Source organism: Siniperca chuatsi, linkage group LG20, assembly GCF_020085105.1.
Source record: "Siniperca chuatsi isolate FFG_IHB_CAS linkage group LG20, ASM2008510v1, whole genome shotgun sequence".
NCBI lineage: Eukaryota > Metazoa > Chordata > Actinopteri > Centrarchiformes > Sinipercidae > Siniperca > Siniperca chuatsi.
In genome coordinates, this window is record NC_058061.1 from 17,906,374 (window position 1) to 17,930,188 (window position 23,815).

At 40.8% G+C, this 23,815-nt stretch overlaps 1 protein-coding gene across 16 annotated transcripts in view; it reads right to left on the minus strand.

The window, feature by feature from the left end:
- mrtfab (myocardin related transcription factor Ab) overlaps positions 1 to 23,815 on the minus strand; it is a 44,565-nt gene that overhangs the window by 15,548 nt on the left and 5,202 nt on the right. For 7 of the 16 annotated variants that reach the window (XM_044179281.1, XM_044179269.1, XM_044179267.1 and 4 more), the window contains exons 1-2: positions 7,664 to 15,485; positions 1,790 to 1,855 (exon numbers count right to left, since the gene is read on the minus strand). In XM_044179281.1, coding sequence (XP_044035216.1) covers positions 1,790 to 1,855; positions 7,664 to 7,799 — 202 coding nt within the window. In that variant the 5' untranslated portion in view covers positions 7,800 to 15,485. Of the gene's footprint in view, positions 1 to 1,789; positions 2,082 to 7,663; positions 15,486 to 20,120; positions 20,199 to 20,304; positions 20,620 to 23,815 lie in introns of those variants that run through there. The other 9 variants (XM_044179274.1, XM_044179270.1, XM_044179280.1 and 6 more) reach the window with 4 other exon arrangements.

Here is a 23,815-nt window from a genome sequence, read left to right on the forward strand (position 1 = left end):
TAGGAGCATCACTGCAACTGGTGGGAGGTCAAGAACCTTGCTCGAGAACACCTAGATGGTGGTTACTGAGAGAGGGAGGGTGAAAAGTTACTCATTTACACCACCTACAGCTGCAAAACCAGTGTGAGGATTTGATACCACAGCAGAAACTGACCCTTCAGTTCCCAGCACTCACTGTCTCCTCTCCAGCTGGGCAACATGCTTGAACACACATTACAATATTATTAAGAATATTTTACCATTATAGATATACATTACAATTTGGAAACTGTATATTTAAAATAAACTATTTCCAATTGTAAAACATAAACTTCATTACATCATATTGATAGTTTTTAGTTCAATTTGCTCATAATTATTTATTTGGACAATTTATTTTTGTTAACGATAACAAAATTTGCTCATATCATCATGATACAATTCCACTGAAAGTTGATGCACCCTCCTTGCTCTTTAGCAGTTCATATGATCTTTACTGTCCTATAATAGGATATATAGGAATATATAACAGAGGCCTTGACAGCTGAACAACCTTTGCTCTACCTTGCTGCGTCTCAAGGCAACAGTCAAAATAAGGGCTCTTTGTAAAATCCCATGTTCGAGGAAAACATCACCTTGAAAGCAAACACAATCTTTGATGAATCTCTCATAAACCCATGCATTCTCTTTCTCCCTCTTTATGTATTTTGTCTCTTTGTATCGCCACAGATACAGAGAGTGAGAGTGAAATATTCTACCAGTACAGGCTGATCCCAATTCAACAGTCTGGCATGAGGCCTGTTGCATAAGGAGGACACAGACAGATTTACTGTAACTACTAAATGGTCGAATGTGAGGCTCCATGCTGCCCACTAAAACAAGTACATGGTCTGAGTGTCCACTCCTGTGCATTATTTCATGTCTAATCCATACATTTAATGCAAAATGAGCCAGGTTAGTTATTTTAAGTGCATTTTTAGTGGAATGACATGCCAACTAATTCATCCAGGGTTGCACATTACTGCAACGGCAGTGGTAGTAGTATACAGCTGAAAATAGTGCAGCTTTTAAAGACACACAGCACGTTTTGGTTTCTTCACCTGGCAATGGCAAACGGCACTGAGTGACAAAGAATATAGAAAATAACAATTTTTCATTCCCACCTACTTTTTTTATTTCGGACAACTGCAAATAACCTTACTCTACAATTACTTTTTACTCAGAGCCCTTTTGAAAAAAGCTTGGTACTTATGCACAAAGCTACGTTCTACTCAGAAACAGAGGAAAATTTTATAAAAAATATCTCTGTCTCTTGTGATGTGCGGAAACTCTGAAACAGGAAGTGGATACAGAAGAAGAGGAAGCTGCCCTATATGATAACACAAAGTGGTGCAAAGTCACCACCAAATTTGACATATGCAGAACGCACACACTCGTACCAATAACACATGCAGATAAGGGCTGACATTTTCAGCAAAAAACTGGATGCAAAAAAGTCTCAGCCTTCATAATACCGTGTTCCCTGAAGATTTTCTGATATCAAACACACAAAAAGATACCATTTCCCAACATATCCTGTATTGCAGATGAGGATAATCAGATATGTTATAGCACAGGGCCTATCTTTAGGTGAGACGGAGTCATTTAGAGCTTTTTCTGTTGTGAGTATTGAGCATGTGCATCACTGGCTGTAGATGTGACAATATGTATGTATATGTTAAAGTGGAACTAACCACATTGACAATACAGTATGCAAGTTTGCAGAATATAGTTCATCTCAATTCAGATAAACTTGAGACCAGAGACTTACGTGGCATGATCCCTTGGCTGACCAGTTCCTCTCGTGTACGTCTCTGCTGGAGTTTGAGCTGGAGGACTGCATGGAGACAGAGGAGGTGAGGGAGGAGAATGAGGAGAAGAGTGAGTCAGTGACGGCCGGTGAAAATAAGAAACTGCAGTGATGGAGCTTTGAGCTCTTAAAGCTTCCTTATTGTGCACTGATCAGTAGTCCATCTGCCCCATTTAGATAAATAACCACGTACAGGAACCCAGATGAATTTGGGCTGGCATGAAGAGGACCTAACTCATCCTCTCATTTCCCCCTTCTTTCGTGCTTTTTTTTTTCGAGCTACAGAGGGGGCGGGTACAAGGAGGGCGTGAGCAGAGTACTACATACTTCCTGTTTCTGGCTTTTTTTTCTTTATTTCTGTGCCCAGTGTGGGCAAATGTGTGTGAAAAAACAGCCATCAATAATCAACTAATCAGTAAGAGAGATAGAGCAAGCACAGCAAAAAAGATGAGAGAAACCAGCAGAGGAAGAAAAAAAGAACAGTTAGAGTGCAGACTGAAACCAGACCAGCCTCGATTTGAGAGTAGACGAGAAAAAAAGTTGTGCATATCGGCTGATTGTGCCGTCATTTCTAAACAGGAAGCACTTGTTACATAGCACAGAGGCTGGGAGGGAACGATTTGAGAAACACAGTGCTGGACAGAAGGGGTTGGCCCATGTATGACCTTTCTGCATACACAATATTTCAGTTGTTGTGCATTGTGTTGCCCAGTCGTTCTCCTCATGGTACCTTTTAAAGTCAAACAACTCGACCTTAGGGCTGAAAGCTTATTAGCTCTCATTCTAGCCTCGTAATCATAATTTAATGTTAAATTAGAAACAGGATGAAGAATTTTACAGAATAACAAATTTAAATATGGGCAGCTGCAGGATCATGCAAGTGCATTGTATTTCATCATTTGCTGCAGTGTCAGTTTCACAGCCAACACATTGAGAATTTAGGGAAGTGCGCTGGACCGTTCAGTCAGCCGCACAGACTTGGGGGGGGGGGGTTGTATAAAAAGGTAACTTTTTATATACTTTCTTTTATATGTGTGTATGTTAGATATTAATTAGTATTTCTATTTCTTGGACATTTGAGCCCATTCAGAACCCATCCTCGCCTACTCACCCGGTCTTTCCTTACTTTTCCTCCCTTCAGCATATGCTTAAGTCACCTCCTTAAGCAGATCATCTGATTATACTTAAAAAAATAAATAAAAATACTAGTCATAGTGATGTAACTGCAGAATATACCAGCAAATTAAAATCACAATATTACGATGGCAGAGAGCTCAGTGGTCGATGACATTGGCGATGGAACACAGACAACAACTAAAAACACATTGCTGACCAGTGGCAAGAATGTACAGAACAGCTACAGGGTTGTCACTGCAGACACTTGTTTGTGGTATGCTGTTTTTTTCTGAGGTCAATAAATAACTGATAATGCACTATACTTCCACTGTGCTTCTTGGCAACAGGCTGTTTCCATTTTAAAACTGAGGATGTGACACATACTTACTGTTCATCTTGGTTTTAAGTTTACAGTGTTTGATAAAATCAGAGGAAGGAATGAGTATGTTATTACACCAAATACTATTTTAACACAGACATTCAGCTCGGCTCCACTCAGCTGAGACTCTTGTTTTATATGTACCAGCTGTCACTGTTGAAGGGGAATGTGTGTGTATGTGTGTGTGTGTGTGTGTGTGTGTGTGTGTGTGAAGTGGCTTCCCAGGCATTTCTGGCCGGGGTTGTGCCTGCTACACAAGCAGCACCTGTTCCTTCCCACTAACAAAGTGACATCATTGGTGCTTGCAGGCTAGCTAACCAGTTAGCCATCCTGCGTAGCTGCTGCTGGGCCCTCTGTTATGACAAACAATCCAGGCCTGGACAGAAACACTGCGAGTCCCATGAATTAACGTCAGAGCCTGTGCAGCTAAATGTCATTCCTTGGCGCTACATCCTCCTAAAGTGTGTATGCTCTACATCTTGAGGGATCAGACTAGCACTAGAGACTCCCCCCTGGAAGCAATAACATGTCAGTTCACAGTCAGCGACGTAAACACAGAGACCTAAATACAGCCAGGCAAGCTCATGTATATGTTGCGCAGCAGCTAAGAGATTCATTTCCCTCAGCGTCAAACACACAGGCAAACAAAGACTCACGTGTTGCCTGAATCCGCACACACACAAATACAATAACACACACAGACACACGCTGACCGTGCCATGGCAGAGTGCAGGATAAGATGCCGAGCCACTTGGCACTTCCAGGGAAGAGGTTTATTCTGGGAAGGAGAATCTTACACTTTCCCTCTATCCCAGCCTCACATCTCCATGCTCCCTCCTCATATTCTTTCACACACAAAAAACTCCAGTTCACTTATTTATTCTCTCCTGCACTCTCTTTCTCATTCCTCTCTTTATCCCTCATCTCTGGCAGTAAGTGAAGTGGAAGTCCCTGCTGCTTAGTCCAGTGGCCACAGTGGCTTGTAATGGCTGTTATCACCAGTTTATCAACTAACTGAATTGGTAAGTAAAGACATTAGTATATAACAAGATTTAAAAATGATAGTGTCAGACATCATTAAACCCATTTTTTCAGTGGTTTGAAATGCAGAAGTCTCAAAGTGACACCCAATATATGTTAGTACTAAGTACTAAGTACTAAGTGTGAAAAGCTGCAGTGGTGTTGAAACTGTAGGCTGATGTGGGGAAACAACTCATATGACAATATGAGCAATAATAACAACTAAGCTATCAACAAATAACATACAAGTATGGGAATCAAAACCAAATACTTAATAAATAAACACATCTACAGAAAGTTTTACAGCTGTACAGTAGACTATTTTTAAAATTCATAAACATGCACACACTAAAGAAAAATTAAAATGGTAGAGAGCTGGAGAGAAATATGATTACTGACCAGCTGTGTGTAAACATGGGTTTTAAACTTAATATAATCACTTAATAGAACCAGGTTATAGCAGTGCATATAAACATGTTCTCTGATCTCCTGCCTTAACATGACATAACAGTAACCTGGTTTCATGCATGCATATAAACATAGTCAGTAGTGATGCTGATGATAAAATATGACAATGCCTTCATCTAAATCAGGTTTGAGGGCCATTTTGGTTAATTTAAGAAAAGGATGTGAAGGCAGGGCAGTTTTATTGGGATACTAGGCCACAGCCAAAACTGGCCTCCGCTGTCATAAAAAGTTAGAGCAAAGGAACTCAGAGGGAGAGAGACAGAGAGACGGTGGATACAGCTACATTTACATTAGCTTTTAGATGAAGCAGAGGAAACGATGCTGAACGACTGCTGGTTTCGTCAAGGCCACTTTGCTGAATCAATCGAGCGGGTGAAATTTTGGTAACAGGATGGCTTTTTTTTTTTAAACCACTATGCCAACCTGCACGCCAGAAAGTCACAATGAAAGTCACAGAGAAAATAAAGTTAGAGAGAGCAAGAAAGCAAACCACTAGGTTCTCGCACAGCTTGAGTTTAAGAATTGCATCCTCTTTTCACAACTTCATTTATTAAATTTAAATATTTTAATATTATCGCATAATGTTGCATAATCTCAAATGTCTTTTGAGTAAATGAGTCATTCTTATGTCTATAAAATGTCACAAACAATACCAAATGCTGATCATAATTTATCAAAACCCAAAGTAATATCATCAAATTGTTTACTTGCTGACCAGCAGCAAAAATTTTGACATTTTTGTTCTGTAACAGAGAAAAGCAAGCAAACTGTACCATTGCTAAGCCGTAACCAGCATACCTGATGAAAGACAATAAAATAATATTTTCTAGTTTCCAGACTTACAGTAGTAAGACATGGCAGTACGGGAATTCTGTGTGCATACAGTGACACCGTGGTCACATACGTGACTGTCCACTTCTGCACAAGACCCTTGACCACGTAAAAGCAGTGGGGAAAAAGGGATCCAAGGGTAAGGTTTAAGGTTAGAAAGGCGCCAGCGTGGGAGAAGGAAGAGGTCAGCGACGTAGAGCCAAGTTCATGGTGGCCAACTAGGCTAATCCTGCTGTGCTCATGTCACTAGATATGATTAAACATGTCTGAGTTTGTCACTGTCCCCATAGACCCCAGGCTTGGCACAGCTAAGCCTACACACACTGACCATAGCAACATGCATGAAAGCAGAATGCTCCAAGCCCACACTGGGTGAGGAAGTGGGCACTGTGCGGACGTTACACTTGGCATTGGCGTTGGAAATGTTCTATTTGAAAAGCCTGTTAATGTTCTCCTGCATGAGCTCATCATTTGCACAGCAGCGCAGTGTGATTGCATCTGTTGAACAGAGAGATAAACGCAGCGTCTGGCCACAGCAAATGTTTCGCACATCAGTGAGAATGGAAAGAGGCTAGAGGGCAGGAACAATACAAGGTCAAGGCCATTCACACCTTGGAATCACTCCCACTGCTTTCACACTGCCGCACTGTGCTGGGAAGCCAGATGAAAAAAGGAGGGTTGTAGTGAATACTAATTATCTTAAAGTTCAAGGAAGGCGAGTCAAATTACCAAAGCTTTCATGGCTTTATGCAATTCCTGTCGCTCACACTTTCTCTAGACATGATGCGTGCCTCCTTTAAGAATTTAACAAAAGTTAGCAGACCTGGAATAATAACTTCTCAACTGAAAGCTGTAGTGTCATGAATGCACAGTAACAGTGCAACATGTCAGCTATTTTTATAATACTGTAGAAATTCCTTTTTTTTTTTTATTTCTTTCCCCCTCACTTTTCTCTAGATATCCTCCATCTTCAATAATTCTGACCTCAGGAATGTTTTGTTTCAAATGTAGTCATCTATGACTCTGACCCTTGCTTGTAATGCTGGTTATAAACAAACTGAATCTTATTTTACTGTTGCACTGTCTGGAAACCATTCCAAATTAGGCTGTATCCCCAATTTGTTGATATTATGTCACTGTTGGCTGTCTTGATTTTCCCTTTCTATGGAAGAAGTTGTTTTTGTAAGCCCTCAGACAATCTTTGTTTTCCTCTCATTTAGTCAGAAATGTGAAAGTCACATCCAAATACAAAAACGTACAGTAACAGTAAGTGTCTACTACTACTACTAAAAGCACTAAAAGCAGCAACTTCCAATCTGGCTGAAAATTAGTAAATATTTAGAATAAGTATTAAATATTAGCTAGTAGCTCCAGTTGGGTCATAACTTAAAGGTACCCTGTGGAGTTTTTGACCAGCAGTAGCGCTATGGAGCAATGTTTTTATGAGTGGGTACCTTTTTTGTTTGTTATCGTGCACGCACACGAGCATGCAGGTGGCGCAATACACGTTCATGCCAATAGTTTCACACTATTCCACTGATCTACAGGTGGCGGTAATGCGCCAAGTATCCATCAACGTGCCAGAAAAGGCAGGGAAGAAGACTGCTAGCAAGTAAACATGGGTGCATAATGGAGGTTTTCAAAATTTTGAAAATGTTTTATGAGAAAGAAAATGCATTGCATGCAAACAGATTTTTTAGGCCTCAAGGATACACACAATGAGCTTTGGTGAGGAACACTGAATGTAAACATTAATTTACCTTCACCTTTAAGACTGAAGTAATATTTGATGTGACTAACATCGCAGGCTCAGTCATTTACAGCTATTGAACAGCTTTATCAGAGAGTACATGTAAACATTTCTACTTCCTTCCTTCAAAGGCCAGTAAACCCAATTCACTTATCTTTAGCTCTATTAACTATTTATATGAGGCCATAAAGTACTGATATGACCTGAGTCACAAACACAATTCATATCAGATATCTTGTCTACTGACTATGTGCAGCTCCAGATCGCCCACCTTCTTTCAGGCTGTGATAGACATGTCTGTCATGATTCATTGTCAGTCCTGCCTTCTCCATGTCTTCTCCCATTGGAGGAGAGCCCGGGGGGGAGGGTTCAAGGGACTGGCAATGGTTGGTGTCCAGCATTATCATTCAGAATGGAGATCAATTATTTGGTAAACATTGAACTTCTCATTCAAAAGCGGTCCTCCGCCCAAGTCCCAAATGTTGGCTGTTTTGGCTGTAGAGGGGCGGAAAGAAGAGTCCTTGATGTGTCAAAACTGCACCAGCTGTCCCTTCAATTAGCTGTCCTCTCTTACCAAGGGAAGGACGTGAATCAAATGCTTCAGAAGACTCCCATACAAGTCAAAGAAAATCTCCTTTTAAACCACAACGTGTAGGGAAAAATGCTGCTACTGCCTTGCCTCTTCTCTCCCAGTGCCTCTCTCTTCTGTATCAGAGTAATCGATTGGTCTGTCTCAGCTTCTCTCTCTCTCTCTTCTTCCTCCTGTTCTCTCCTTCCCTTGCAGTGGCAGCCGGCGAGTCACGACAGCGCTGCTCTGCGAAGGTTTCCCAGAGAGACGGGGGAAAGAACCCCACAGGGCGCGTAGTGGATGAAAAGAACAAGAGAGCTGAGGGGAGGAAACTGAAAAGAGGCCAGTGGCGGAGTAAGAGAGGACAGCAGTGAGCTCGCCAGAGAGAGTGCCCAGAGAGACTGCTCTGGTTGCAGCTCCTCCTGAATCTCTCTCTCACACACAAACTTACACACACAAGCAGGGAGTGTTGCCGATAAAGTTCTGCTGCTCAGCTGTTGCCATTCATTTTATTTACAGGCTGAGGGGGGCTGCCACATGCAAACCTCCTCCCTGTCAAACACATACACATAAACACAGCATACAGAACAAAATCACAGCACCATGATGATAGAATCTGTTCTTGAACACTTTCTAGACTACACAGGCTTGCTCTCAAAAATGGTGACTCAGAACAGTTTTTATTGGACAAGTGGAAACGGCAGTAACTGTTTTCAGTGATGACCTCATCCAACATAATCGACCTTTGTCAAAGATGCTTGGGTAAATCTGATACTGGGATGAATCACACACACTGACTTTTAGAGTGATTGATTGATACCCAATCACCACTGCAATTCTGAAATGTTTTTTTGAACAGTCTGTCCTTGAGGAGAGGCATCTCATTCAGACAGGGACTCTACGAAATATGATTTGAGAAAGAATGAGACTCTTATTGGACCGGTGTGACCAGAGAATCAAAGCTCATGCATCCTAATCCTGTAGGAAAACTCCACCTAACTGTCTCTGGCTCCCGCAGAATGCTGATGTTAAACGTCGTCCCTGGGCGCACCCCCCTCCCCCTCTCTCCACTCTGTTTTAAATAGCAAGGCCAGTTGGCCATAAGGGGGCTATATTCAGCTTGGTATCACCTGTGCGCTCGCAGGGTAAGGTTACTTTGAGGCACACACATCACGGTCTGCAAATACACACACAAACTTTTAAGCTGCATTTCCTTGGACTTAATCAATGTTTTATGAAGCATGACAGAGATACATTGGGAGATACAGGGAGATACATTGCTTTCATACCTTTCATATACATCACAGAGAGGAGTTGACCTATTAATAAAACAAAGGCCTGAGTATAAATATCAAATATTAAAACCCAGCACACTATGTCACAACATTGCTGACCAGTACAGTACACCTCTATCATACAGGTGACACACACGACCGCAGTGCACCTGAAAACACAGACAACACCTTAAACAAACGGCAGCTGGTATCTACAATAGCTGTCTGTTATGAGTGTGTGATTAAAGTCCACCTGCTGTTATGATTCACAGTCTGGGCAGGAAACACAGAGATGACAACACACACTGGGATTAGGATGTCGCTGTGTGGGTTGAGCCAATCTCAGCAACACACACACACATCATAAACTGACACACAGCATGCCAAACATCTCTGTTTATTTTCATCTTCATGGTTCTGAATCCTTTAACATTTTCACTTTAGTTTTCTTGCAACTGCATTTTTCAGCAACTCTGATTTTGTGATTCCATCTGTGTTTTTTTTACATAACAAAATACATGAGGCCCTTATTCCCATGGCAGTTTCAACAACATGAGAGGGTGACAATTTACAGTTTAAAGGCCTTTACACACCGGGGGCATTTTTTTCATGCGGTTAATTCGCATGTTAATATGTTCTTTCAAACTATTGAGTACGTTCGCACAGAACGTGAATATTACATGCCAAAAAAGCTGCGCAGTTTTTTCCCGGAACAAGGTCGATTTTTCTGAGTTTGTGCCAAGCGACAACCTGAAAAATTAAGCCAGCACGGAAGAGCCAAAAACTGCAGTTCATCGAATGGCCACTTGAGGCTGGCTCCAAAAGCGAGTCATTTCCCATAGAGCCCCTTGTTAAAATGCCCAACTTTACAGCAGAAATAAACATTTTTACAGCCTGGTACAAAAAAAGGTTTTGGTCTCTATAGCTAATTTCCCTGTTCATGACAACTGTGAGGGGGGGTGAATTTTTTTTTTTTTATAACTCACCAGTGTAAATTATATTAAGGCTTAAAGTTATGCATTATTAAGGGCATGGCTGCTTTGAGTGACAAGTGGGTCCCCTATCAGGTGGCTTGCCACTAGGTGGTTTCATCAACCAGGCTTCATTCGGCCCGCCTCAGCTCCACCTCTTTGCTCATTTTTGAATTAGCTGGAGTCAGGCACTGCCAAGATGGCAACGGCGGGAGTCGCCCACTTTGAGTTTTACAACGGTTCTTCAGAAACCTATGGTTGACGTCATGGACACTAGGTCCATGTATTAGACAGTCTATGGTTTTTGCTGTACTTGTGTTCTTGTGTCCTTGTGAAACGCCATCTTTTGTGGCCCAAGTACTGGCCTACACAAGTTCGCATTTTACTGAGAATGCACTGGTTGGTAACTTGTATGAACTTGACAGCACAAATATCCCAGCATTCATTTCGGCAATCAAGTAAGGAGCGAAAAGCAGCAGAGAAAGAGGCTAACAACAGAACGGGGTTTTTTTGTTTTGTTTTTTTTTTTACAATTTTCATATGCTATTTCATCACTAAATTCACTTCTGAGAATTTTTGAGGTGAGAAATCAACTGTTTAGATTTCGAATATTGGCAGTTGTATGAAAATCGATGGCGAATCAAAAATGTGCTCAAACGTTGTCAGAGTTGAGAAGCTCCACAAGCTAGCTAAGCTAGCTAGCCAGACGGCCAGTCATGCTAATAGACAACCTATTGCCCCACAGTCACACAGACCACTGCAGCCATGGCAGCAGATGACTTCGGCAACAACGGCAGAGGAAAGCCAGGCCCACAACTGTAAGATATTTAATTTTCGTACCACTGTAATGTTGTAACATTTTAACTTAAATCAAGAAACATCTGGCTACAGAAAATTCTTGGCTCGTAAGCACTTTAGAAAAAAATTCAAAAAGAATACAAAACAGAACCAGTATGAAAGGGGACTCTCGTTGCTTTATTTATTATAAATAGACATTACATTGTAAGTGTACAGTTGTGGTTACAGTACTTATACCGCAATACCAGCAAGAACGCATCGTCTCAAACTGTTAACAGCGTGACCTTGCAAGTTCATTCTTCAAAGAACGACTGGCAAGGACATTCTCCCCAAGAACACAAGTCCGTTCTTTGCATTCTTGGGTTTGAGAAACGCCTTCTGTCTACTGGAACAGCTCCAACCCCAAGTGATTTTTAGTATGAGCTGTCACCAATCCTTTATTGAAAAAGTGTCGCAACTGTTGCAAATTTGGATCGCTGCTGGTATGAATAGTTTTGATGCGAAATATTCGCAGGCGAGTACATTACATTTTCGTGCCGTTTATTCATCATGCCCCCGGTGTGTAGAGGCCTTAACTGTAACGTATACATTCTGTGTTGTTTGAAAATTGTCATTGTCCCCTTGACCAACTGGGTAAAGCAGAAGTTTGCAGGGAAGCTTTTATGGTTTTAGGGCTTAGTGGCCATAGTGTGTGGGAAGTACAGTTATGTTCTTTCCCATGACTTGACTACACCTGTTGTTATGGAACACACTGAACACACCAGATTAAGTATTTAGGAACTATTGATGTAATATAGAGCCTACAGCCATGCTAGCTGCTCTGTGAGGCTGTACTTAGGCACAAGTACTTTGAGCTAAATGCTAACGTCAGCATGGCAACATGCTCACAATGAGCAACAAGGCTAACATGCTGATGTTTAGCAGGCATAATGTTTACCTCTGTTCAACATCTTAGCTTAGCATGGCTAAAAACAGCATAAAGACTATACTATACTCACACTATTAAGTATGACAGGCCTGATTCCCAGAAGGGTTTCCAATGTTTAAAATGTAAACCAGTACTACTACTATATGATGCTTCTGCATGCTGTTTGTGTATAATATTCTAGTCACAACCATTACATTGGGCAGTGATGTTCTTTAGCAAGAGAAATTAACTATCATAGTTCTGGCTTCAGGAACATTCCAGTGAAGCTATTTGGCCTTGGAAATCCTTATCTCGGTCTTTCTTTATTTGTCACTGAAACACATATTTTGGAATTAAACAAAAAGAAAACACTGCTTTTTGTGCAAGCAGACAGGATATAATTACTGTATGAAGGTCTTGCCAAAATTGTGACTCCAAGACTTCCTGTGGATGTGTAAATGAATAGAAAACTCCCCCACAGCTTCCAGTCGGTCATTATAACCTGAACCACAGAGGGCATAAACAGCTAAAATATTGCCTGTTTTCTTGCAAAATGGCATCTAAACACGTTTTTGGTATTGAGATTGATTATTATTAACTTTTTTTTTTGTTAGAAATCTTTTCAAGTCCAATCCTGTTTAGAAAGGCAACAGGCAATACAAATGTAGGGAATTGGCTAGGATTGTCAGAAACAGACCTGACAATAAGTCTAACTGTGGGCAGGGCAGTACATTATCACTTTTTGTCCACTACTTGCTGTGGCATCCCAAACATCAGTCCCACAATTAAATAGCCAAACAGCTGCAAAACTACAACATGACCTACAAATTACTACAGCCCAAATATTTTTTTGTTTTACCGTACCCTGCTTGTAAAATATCATGACCCTCTTGGCACAGAGTGTATGTCCTTCAGACATGACCTGCCCAAAACAATTACCCCACCACATTCCATTGACCTTCCCACAACAATTAGTAGTTTCCGCAAACCTCCCCCAATCATCACTGACAAACAAGACCAGGCAAGCCTGATTCAGGTGTACAACTCATGAGGAACTTGTGAGGAAAGTTCTCAGAAATGGCTGAGAATTTCCATCCATAGTTGGCACTGGAACTCAACAACATGCTCTTAGAACATACTCTAGATCTACCGGCATGTTAGACTCCTGCCCTCAGACTTCCTTGTCTATTCACTTCTGTGAATGTCTGTGATTATCTCTCGCCACCTGCACAGCATTTATCATACTTTATCATATCCTCCTCAATTTAGATATCAGAAACCAAATAACAGTTTTTTGACGTCACTATCCAGTTAGTAAAGTAAGATCTCAATCCATTTCTCCTCTTTACTCACTGTTTGTGCAGGGATGCAGCAGAATGGCGCTGGTATGGTAACAATTTATGTCCTTTATTATATTACTGGCCAATTAATTTGTGTCTAATAGTCAAAAAGTGATCTGAGTTAATACACTTACCTGGCAGTAGCTATTTTGATTGTTTGCTAAAGGAAAGTTTATCACTGATGTGTCCTAGACACATATATCTGCACTTGGCAGTAACAGTAAAACTCAGTACTGACCAAAATGTATCAGTCGCATTTGTTATTAAAAAGTGTCAAGTATCCAAAATGCTTGGTTGTAATCATGATATTTTCTAATCTAAATTAAGAAACTTTTAACTTTAGACTATATTTATCTCTATAGTTTACTCCATTTAACACGGATGCATAGAGCAGTTTGGCATATTCTGTTCAATGAAAAAACTATGGTGTCAGAAAGGGTCTTGTTGAAATTTGGGTAACATATTGGCACTATATGCAGCATTAATCCTCACTTTTATTTTCCCAGGATGTTCTGGGTTTTGAACTGGTGACCTTACAATCACAAGCAAGTTTACCAACAGGACACACGGACAAAGAATGCGCCAAACAGATGAACCAAACAAAACCTGACCTGCCGAGAAACCAACCAGGCCATGCACCAGTCTACCACAGGTCAGACCAGCCATTAACATTCCAGCGGGGAAAACAGAAGGTGTTTTTTCCTTTTGCTTCTAGGTTCCCCCCACCCGCTCTGCTGTGGAATTTACCAGCACTGTTTGCATTTGGCTGTGACTCAACATTGACATCAGGGCCAGGATTTCTTAGTTTTGATCCACTGAAAGTTCTGAACTGCAAAGAGACAGCATGAGGAATTTAGTTAATGATATCTAAACCATGGCGCTCACACTGAAGAAACCGGTAACTGCATGGCAGCCATGTGTGTAATCGTAAGAAAAGGATGTGGAATCTGGCACAAAACCCTAAAGTAAATGGTGCTATAGCAAACATGTACTTAATCACTTACTGTACTGCACTGTCTGTGTTTGTACTGGATGAGGTAAACTCACTGCCTGAAGCTTGTAAGCCAACTCTGCATGCGTTTGCAGATAAAGCAATTGTACAAGTCTTTCTGGGATATCGGATGCATAAGCCCTAGCTGACCTAATGCTGCTCTTTAGCTTTCTTCCCAAGAGGATTCATGTTTTATTCTCTTTTCAGCTGTCAGAGTTAACAAAGAATGGCCTACTACCATATCAAGCTGCTTCAAAGACAGAGTTCTGTTTTGCAATGTACAGATTTTTTAACTACTGAAATATCTTCTAGAAAGAATTGTCACATATGCGAGAAAAATTACATGATGGGGAAATTCTACAATGTGTGCGAAAAAAAGTTTGGAGAAGTCTAACGGCCACAGCAAAGTCTTAAATTGACAAAAACTCACTTCATTCTAAGAGCTCTAGGGTCTAGAGATTTAGACATTAAAGGAAAACTATAGTTTATTATGACTTAGGTCCTATTTTCATAGCTTGGGCTCTCAGTTTTATCGGCTAGGATAATATTATACTCACCAAAGTAATTGCGGAGATCTCTGAATCCAGTGACATTGCTAAAAATAGGTCCAATGGGGCAATAGGCACGATCAGACAGGTTGTAAAAAAGCTGAAAATTGTTTGTTTTTAACCTATATGATGGTCTGACCACTCATGCTCGGAGCTTTGTTGGACCTATTTTTAGCGATGTTGCCACATTCATATATCTCAGCCATTACTTTGGTGAGTATGAAAATAAAACCCACGTTGTAATAAAACATAATTTTTCTTTAAAACATCCTGCTAGACCCACTTGTAGGTCTGTTATTACACATATGTAATTTTATTTTGTAGTCTAGTCAAGATCTAGTGTTTCCCAAAGATACTAAATGTCCAAGGCCATGTTGATGTACAAGACATTACATTTTTACATTTGATGTACTGATGTCTTGGCCATACTATGGTATATAGGCTTTGAATATTTCACTCTTTTATGTATCATCTAACATTTTTTAAAAAATCTTTATTTTGATATTACTTTAAAGCTAATAAAGGGGAAATTTACAGGGAAAATAAGGTTTCAACAAGCACACCAATACCAAAACACTATAGGAAATTAAAGCCATATGAAAACTGGTAAATCTTGCTGTGGGTAAAGAAAAAGGTAATGAGCAAAGTAACAGTGCTCTCTACATGGTCAAAGGTTGTTGAGTAGCCATTGACCAGTCTGCAGTAGCACCCGTCACCGTGTCACATCTTGTCAATAAAAAAATAGTCCAACTATGGTCTAATTGTATACTGTTGAAGGAGAGAGAAGCATCTATAAGAGCACAAGTGTTGAAGGAAAAATGGAGGCATAGGCCAGCTGGCAGCTGTTAGCATCTGGTAACATGAACCTTCACTATAACACAGAAAGGACTGAAGGAGGAGGAGGGGAGGTGAGGTCGTGTTCAGCAAATGAGATTTTCAGAGAGGAACAGAGGCTGAGAGAAAGGGGGTACCAGGGAGCAGCAGAGCTGGAGAGGGGTGTTCCCTGTCCTGTGATGACGGCTTTGTAACAGACTGTTACATAACTCGAACCTCTGAAAATAATTTTTATTGTAACGAACCTTCTAACCTCCTGCCCTACTTACAGAGGAAACACTCCTTTCTTTTCTCCTTTACGACTGGTTTCCATTTCAGTCCTACAACAACAGGCTCCTGGGCAGACTGGCTGCAAAAAAAGGTGGCTAAAGCCAATTCGCACAACAGAGAAAAAAGAGAAATAAAGACAACAACTACAAAGTTGAAGTGAGGGTGAGAGTATGTGTACAGCATACGAGTGTGGGACAGAGAGAGTTTTTTTGCCTGGATGTGAGGAACTCTCTCTGGTACTGTATGTTTGTGTTCTTGCTAGTGTTTTCCTTCAGGTTGTTCTTTGGGGTTTTATAGGCCTCTTCTTCCTGCCTTCACCTCCTCTGTTCTTTCTGTTACTGTATATAGCATCTAATAAAAGCATAGCTATTAATTTGCTTCAGCGACCAATGACAGGGTTTTTATTAGACACCGACTTTTAATGGGGACACCGGTTTCCATTTTATCTGAGTGTTTAAGTGAGATGCTGACGCTAAATGACGTGTACATTTACTGTTATCAACAAAGTTTTCTGTTTGTGTGTGAGAAAGACAGCTTCGATTCTGACACTTACTTGGACATCAAACTAAACTATTTTTCAATTACTTTCAAGGTCTTTCTGACATTTGTCAAAATTAGAGGCTGTTTTTTTCTTCTGACCTTGTCAAATCATGAAATATTAATGAATTCTTAAATATGTTTCACATATAGCCCAAATAAAGTACTTATTGAAAAGCTATAGCCCACATTGCTTCCACCTCATGCTGTCATCAACACTGAATCTTCTCCAGCACATGACTTGGCATCTGAGTCACTCTAACGACAGAACAAGAGTCCTGTCAGCTCACAGTGACCTCATCAGCTAACGTTAAGTGTGCCACACTTGGTGTTAGCAGGTGAGTCACAGGCTAATGGTTGTTCTATTATTCAGAAACACCAGAGCAAGTTGAGTTTGAGACAAGACCCCAACTAAAACTACTAGAGGATACATGTCTTCTGTGTGTGTCTTTGAGCATTCACGCAGCACCAGGTTTGTACCTGTGACAGCAGGAACTTTTAACTGTGTGTGTGTAGGAGTGCACCTCTGAAACCCCCATTCACATATTTTAAAGGTAGAGGTTTGTAGTAGATAATGTTGGGTTAAGTTGGTTTTAAAAGCAGAGTAGTGGAGTAGTTATGCTACAAAATCACCCTCCATTAAAAGTAACTTGTTCAAGTACTTTTTATTACCCACTTCAATCCGCTCCAGCTTGTGCCGCCATACAACACAATTTAAGACTACTGCTCTGATTTGAAAACAGTACATCAATCAAAATAATACTTAACACATTTCGATTGTAGTGTGCTGTCTGCACAAGATGCTGCATTAATTTTCTGTTTTGCTACCCACAAATAATGTGCATATGTGAGTGTGTGCTGCAGCCCGAAACACACACCACAACATAGGTGCATTTATGAAAATGAGTATACAGGTGTTTACGGACTTACAGATTGTATGTAGTAGTATATCTGTGAAAGCAAGTGTGGGAAAATGTGTGTTTGCTAGCTTAGCTGCTCCTTGCTGCATGTTTTAAGGCTGTTGTGAGCTGTCATGCCCTGAAGAAGTGCATGTTGCAAGATATGTGTGTGTGTCTTTAAAGATCACTGAGCTACATGAGTGGGCTTGTACCTGTGGGTGTGAAGGCACCATGTTCCTGTTGCTACGAGCAGACCTACGAAGCTGATGAACGCCTTTCTTTAGCTTTAGGCTACAGATCTGAGTGAGGCTGATGGCTACGTTCTCTCACTTCTCATTATCTAACAGGAATTTACTGGATCACAAATCAAAGATGTGAGTGTGTTAGTGCTTGTTGAAATAACGTGCTGTCAGGACACACTGTGAAAATGGAAGGCTACCAAAGCCTGTAAGTGCATGTCCAGGTCCCCACAGTGACATGAGTTGTGAAGTGTGTTTGTGTGTCTGAGTGTGTGTGTGCTGGTGAGTCATGCGTAGCCTGTGGGTGTGTGCGTGGTGTGCTGGACACATTTAAGATTTAAATTTCGCAAAGCTTGCCTCAGTTGCCTAAATATGTTTCTGTCTGTATGTTTATCAGACTGAAAGCTGTTTACATTCACCAAAAACTACAACATTTGGTCTCCTGTTGTTTAGATTTAGCTTGTTTCGTAATGTTACTGGAAAGCTGAGATTTGTTCCAATTCTTTCAAGGAAATATATGCATTCAAACTAGAGTTACCATGTGTCAAAAACATGCTGTTGTCATTACAATCTTATGTTGTATAATACTTTTGATGTGATGTATTGTTTATTGATTATTAATTTTCAGCACCTGGAATCGTTTTTTCTTTTTGATGGGACATTTTTTATTTTCTAGGGAAGTCAGAGATTATCTAATGCCATGACAGAGTCACTGGCAGAGAGGCGAGGAGACATGCAGCTGGATTGTGTTTGCGATGTGCTTGGATTAGACTGAAACATAACTCCCCCTTCCTTTCTTCCCCATGTCCAGTTCTACAGTACTTTTTTATGGTCTTATTTTTCAATTATTCAGTTCACTCCACTCTACTCTTTCATTTCTTTATTCTCTTCCCTTCCATCCACATTTATTCCTTCTCTTTCTTGCTATCTAACAGTCTCTCTATCTCATTCTTCCCTCTCCTCTCCCCTCCTACTCTCAGCCTGACAGAGTGCTGTGGGGCCTCTGCTGCTGGCAGCCTCCTAATCTGTTACATAACAGTACCATCAGCCTCCCTGAATCACTGCTGCGCTAGGCTAGCCTCGGCCTGGCTGCATATCTTGCTATCATATCTTAAATAATGACCAACAGCAAAGCGTCTGTGTGAGGTTCAGATTACGTTAGCATTAATGACACAACATCGCAGTCTAAGCTACAGCCCATCTATTGTCATTATGCAAGGGTGGGGACGAAAAGGGACATGATGATTATCTCTTTATGTTTACAAGTCTGGATGATATAATCAGCCAAATCCCAAACCTCACTTATGGAATTTTAGCCAGAGTCTACCAGCTCCTTACCCAACATTTAGCCACATACTCTAAATCCCAGTCTCTGTTCACATTTCTTTTTTTGACCACTTTCTAAAGGTATCCAGTCATGCTTCCATTCTTGTTAATCACAGTAGTGCAGTCAGGGTCTGATATTCATAGTCTGAACCAGTTGATTTTAACTTTCCTGTGTTTCTGAAACACAAGAGTCTGCAGGTTTTCAATTTATGCCACACACTAAGGCAGCCAATTTGTTTGATTAGCCCCCTCACTGGTTGTAGGTGCAATAATCAGTGAAATCAGCTGCCGTAGTGTTTTGTTTGAAACAAAAAGCTGCAGACTCTCAAGTCATAGTGGCACATGATTAAGAATCACTGTTAAGGCTTCCTGAGGACACTGCTGGCACACATAAAACACTGTCTCTTTGCATTTATCCATTACAATCCACTTTTTAGTCACAGCAGTAGTAGCCATGGTGCGTGTCATGATCTGGAACAATCTGTTCTGACTGAAATAAGTGGGTCATTTCCACTTAAATCTGACGCCTCTAACCTACTGCCCCCCCCCCAAAACCACACCTTTAGAACGACTCAACACCCTTAGTTCTGCTCAGGAGAGACCTGGCCTCACTGCTCCACCTGTTCCCTTTTGTTTTGGGGAACCTCTGTGGAAAAACCTTAAAAAACATTTACATACTACATACATTACGGTTAATTTGCCGTATGAATTTAACTCAGACTTATGAAAGAACTGCTTTTACAGTGTACGGGCTCTACAACATTAACCTATTTGGTAACATCTGGAAGTTTGCAGTTTATTTCTTCTTTTAATAGATTTTTTTTCATTTGTAGCTGAAGTTAAAATCTACAGTGCTCCCTCATTATGCAAGCTTCCCATAAAACTGAAAAAGATTATCAGTATCCAACCCTAAATACTATCAGGTTTGGTTGATAGTAATGGTATGTGTCTAAGGAAAAGTTGTGAAATGTTTAAAGTTAGAACGTACATTTTTGCAGCTATTAATGCAGAGCAGTCATTCTCACACAAATAAGTATACCAACACTTGAGACTGCAGTGTCAATACACCTAACATTTACTGAAAAATGCAACAGCTCACGCCACACCTGTAGTCAGCAAAGCTCGCCTTAAGGTGGACTTTACAGGTAACTTTCAATCGCTGTCATAATTTTTAAAGACACACAAAGACATGAAAGCAGAAGACAGCGTACTCAAATAGACTTTACCTGACTGGATAGTCATATCCCTCTGCACCATGCTGAAGGGACGTTTCACCCTCCCGGAAAGATTAGCGATTCATACTCCTGACACAAGCACAATGAATAGTGTGTGAAAAAAACACAACAGCGGTAGAAGGCTGAAGAGAAGTCCAGCAACAGAAAAGCCACATTAAACACGTTTTCCTCTCACCGGCAGCTGGTACTCCACAGGTAGCAGTGCACCTCACATTCCCTTTCTCATGACTGTCTGTCTACAAGTGTGTGCACGCCCCGACAGAGAGGGCGTGTGTAGGTCTGTGTGTCTGTCCCTTATTGCTCCTTGGATAACAACAAGGTCCACCCAATGGTTCCAATCTCCGTGGCTACACCTCTGTTACACTCCTGCTCCCATGTACTTAAAAAATAAAAACTTTTGGTCACTCCTCTGCACTCTCCCAGCCAGTTTAGAAGTAAAAATTGAAAAAGAACAAAAACAAGCTGGTGCCAAGCCTCACCTCCTCAAGTACAAGTAACACTCCCCCTCCTTTCTTGCTTTCCATTTTCCCTCGCTTTCCTTCTGTTCCCTCTCTGAGAAGTTATGCAATACTGCCATTTCAGACATGACCTCCCCCTCCTCTCGTCTTCCCCTTCATCCTTCTTCTGCTGCTGTTGCAGCCCACACTCACACACTCAAACTAGCTTCTTCACCTTAAAGTTTTGAATGATCTCAGTCAGTTGTTTGCTGTGGAACAATTCAGAGGCAAGTTTGTGACTGGGAAGACAGGAAATGTAAATTGCTTTTAAGGTCATTCTTTGTTGTGTCAGCCTTTATGTCTCGAATCAAAGCTGACTCTCTCACTCACACACCAGTGCATATAAACATCTGTCTCTAAACCTCATCCTGAAAAACATGTCACCTCTCTCTCTATATATACACACACACGCGTGTTTAACAATAAATCTCCCAGCGCTTGTCCATGACTGAGGAAGGAACCTTGTGCAATAAACACGTTGCATAAACTGGTGTCAGAGATAAAGCTTTGATAAGCGTTACTATGTGGGCATTCCATTCTGTTTCACTGCCACAAATGTATGCATCTAGAAATGCACATGCAGTCACATGCAATGTATCTCTCCAGTGCTCTGAAAGCATCTTCATGTAAGATTAGCTGCAGGAGTGCCTGCAGCAACATGTCTCCTTCTGGCTAGCAGAATCAAGTGTGTAAGGAATAGGCCAACAAAAGAAGGGTTGTTTAAATTTGGGAGTGGTGGCCTGAGGCTGTGTGTGAGAGTGTGTGTCCTTGTGTGTGTAAGTGATGTAAACATGGTCCTGTGACAACCTTCTTAAACATTTCTGAAATGATGTAAACATTGCTTGAAATATTGTTCATGTATATTTATTATTATTATTATTATTTATTTATTTATATATTTTATTACTTCCATTGCAGTCTATGGTTAAAGCTAGCTGTACTGTACCACAACTTCTTTTTCTACCGTTGATTTTTATTGTATGTGTTATTGTGCATTACTCTCTGCCACTGTAGGACCCCCCTAAAGATGGTAAATCATTTATTGGTCCAACCTTGCTTAACCTTCCTCTCCTGACAAATCAACAGCAGGTCAACCAACTGTGTCTCCACAAAACAGGGCAGCCAACGCCTAGCTAGGAACAATGGCCAATGTGGCTGACTCTTCTGATAATGCAAAGTGCGTGTATGTGTGTTGGTAAGAGTTAAACTATCCCAGTTCTGACCAATGCTCGGATATCTCTGCTTATCTAACAGACTGTCTGACTGTGTCTAACTTGGCGGCTGAAACATTCGAAGCTTTGTTTTATTGAAGACATTAAGTAGCACATGCCATAGTGCTCCTACTTTTAAGTGCATGCAATTCTATGCCTTGGTTTTGGCTTAAAACTAAGGGTGCATTCCCACCCCATATGTTTATAGCAGTGACTTGGTAAGGGAAGAAAAAATGCTATTTGAGCTCACGTGGCACTACATAGCTGCATCAAGTCAACTGAAAATGGTTGTCTTGATCTTTTATCGACCCAGTTGTGGCGTGTGTTTTTTGTTTTTTTTAGATGTGATGACGTCATGGGAACTGACAACAGGAAACAACCTTGAAACAGGTTTTATGGTTATAAAGAGAGAGAGATGTTTACATCTGCAAGCCAGCAGTTGCTGGTGCTTGGATGAAAAAAACATAATAACATGAACCATGGACTAACTGCAATCTAAACGAATGGTGGTTTTAATTGTGAAAAATGCCCACCATAATTTCCCAGTGCTCAAAGTGACGTCTTCAAATATCTTATCCAACAGTCAAAAACCTGTTGCTCAAAGACACTGAACTTACAAGGCAAGTTAAAAATGACTTGAACAATTAATCATTTATCAAAATAGTTGTTGATTAATTTTCTGTTGATGGACTACATCGATGAATAGGTTCCACTCTATATGCCCATATTCAGCTATTACTTCTTGATGGCAGACAAAGGATATTATGCTTAACTTCCAAAGACTTGAATCAGATTTATTTAAACCCCTGTCACCAAAGGCAGCACATTAGACATTTTAACAAGACTCCATCCAATAAACAAGCTACCTTTGAGTGCTTGTGACCTTCATTTAGAAGCTCTGGTTCACTTCTAATTTGGCTGTGTGAACCTAAACAAACCAAATACATAAATGCAGCAATGTCAACTTTTCCACCATGATTCAAACCAAAGGAAGCTGCTGAATGTTACTTTGCACAGAGAGCCAAGTACTATAAACTCTAAGCTAACTCCAGACACAAAAAAGGCCTATAGTCTTACACAGCAAATGTGCAGCATAGTCTAATCTACTGTAACAAGAGGTCAGCACAGAGGATCAAGCCAATTAGGTACAGCAGCTTCTTCACTCCCTTCTTTCTGGAGACTCCACTGCACACAGCCTTGTACATAGACACAGTCATGCACACAGTTTCACCTGAGCACTTAAACCTCCATGTCTCTCTCTCTTTAACACCCTCTGCAGTGAGGTAAGCGCTCCACTGACAAATGAACAAGACGTACAGACAGTACACATCTGACATTTAACTTCTGCCTCTCAGATAAGTGTTTTTTCCCACTTTCTACTCAGCCTCAACTTATGTAACATGTTCTCTGTGCACACTTTTTTAGCTTGGAGGAATTTATGTTGGAAATAGGCCACCTCTGTGAAGGATGAGTAGTGCTATGCCAAAATATTCACTTGAGCTAGAAGCAAGAGTGTTGGCCTACAAGGTCTGTAGAATGATGGGTTTCCACTACATTCACCCAGCAAGACGAAAAACTGCCCCTCTGTTCATGTTGTTAAATAGTATATAATAGACCATATGTTGAGATGTAAACATCCAAATAAGCTAATGGACAAAGGGTCAGTCCTTTCCTGCCTTCTTCAAAACATTTCTACAAAGAACAGTTCGAAGTTGCAAGAGGACAGTAGTGGAAAAATGTATTTTGTCCGTGTTTTGGTAAGCTTGCTTTACAAACTCATTTAAAACTTGTGGTGAGAGCCAAGAGTCAGGCAGTAGGGCAAAAGGGGAACATGCACAACATGCACACAATGTACCCCACATGTCTACAAAACCGCAGTATACCAGCTGATTACAAAGCCTTTGGTGAGAACATACACACATGAAAAGCCACAGTGCAGCGCTGCAGGTGAGTTGTGCTGTGTGGGACATTGTGTAGG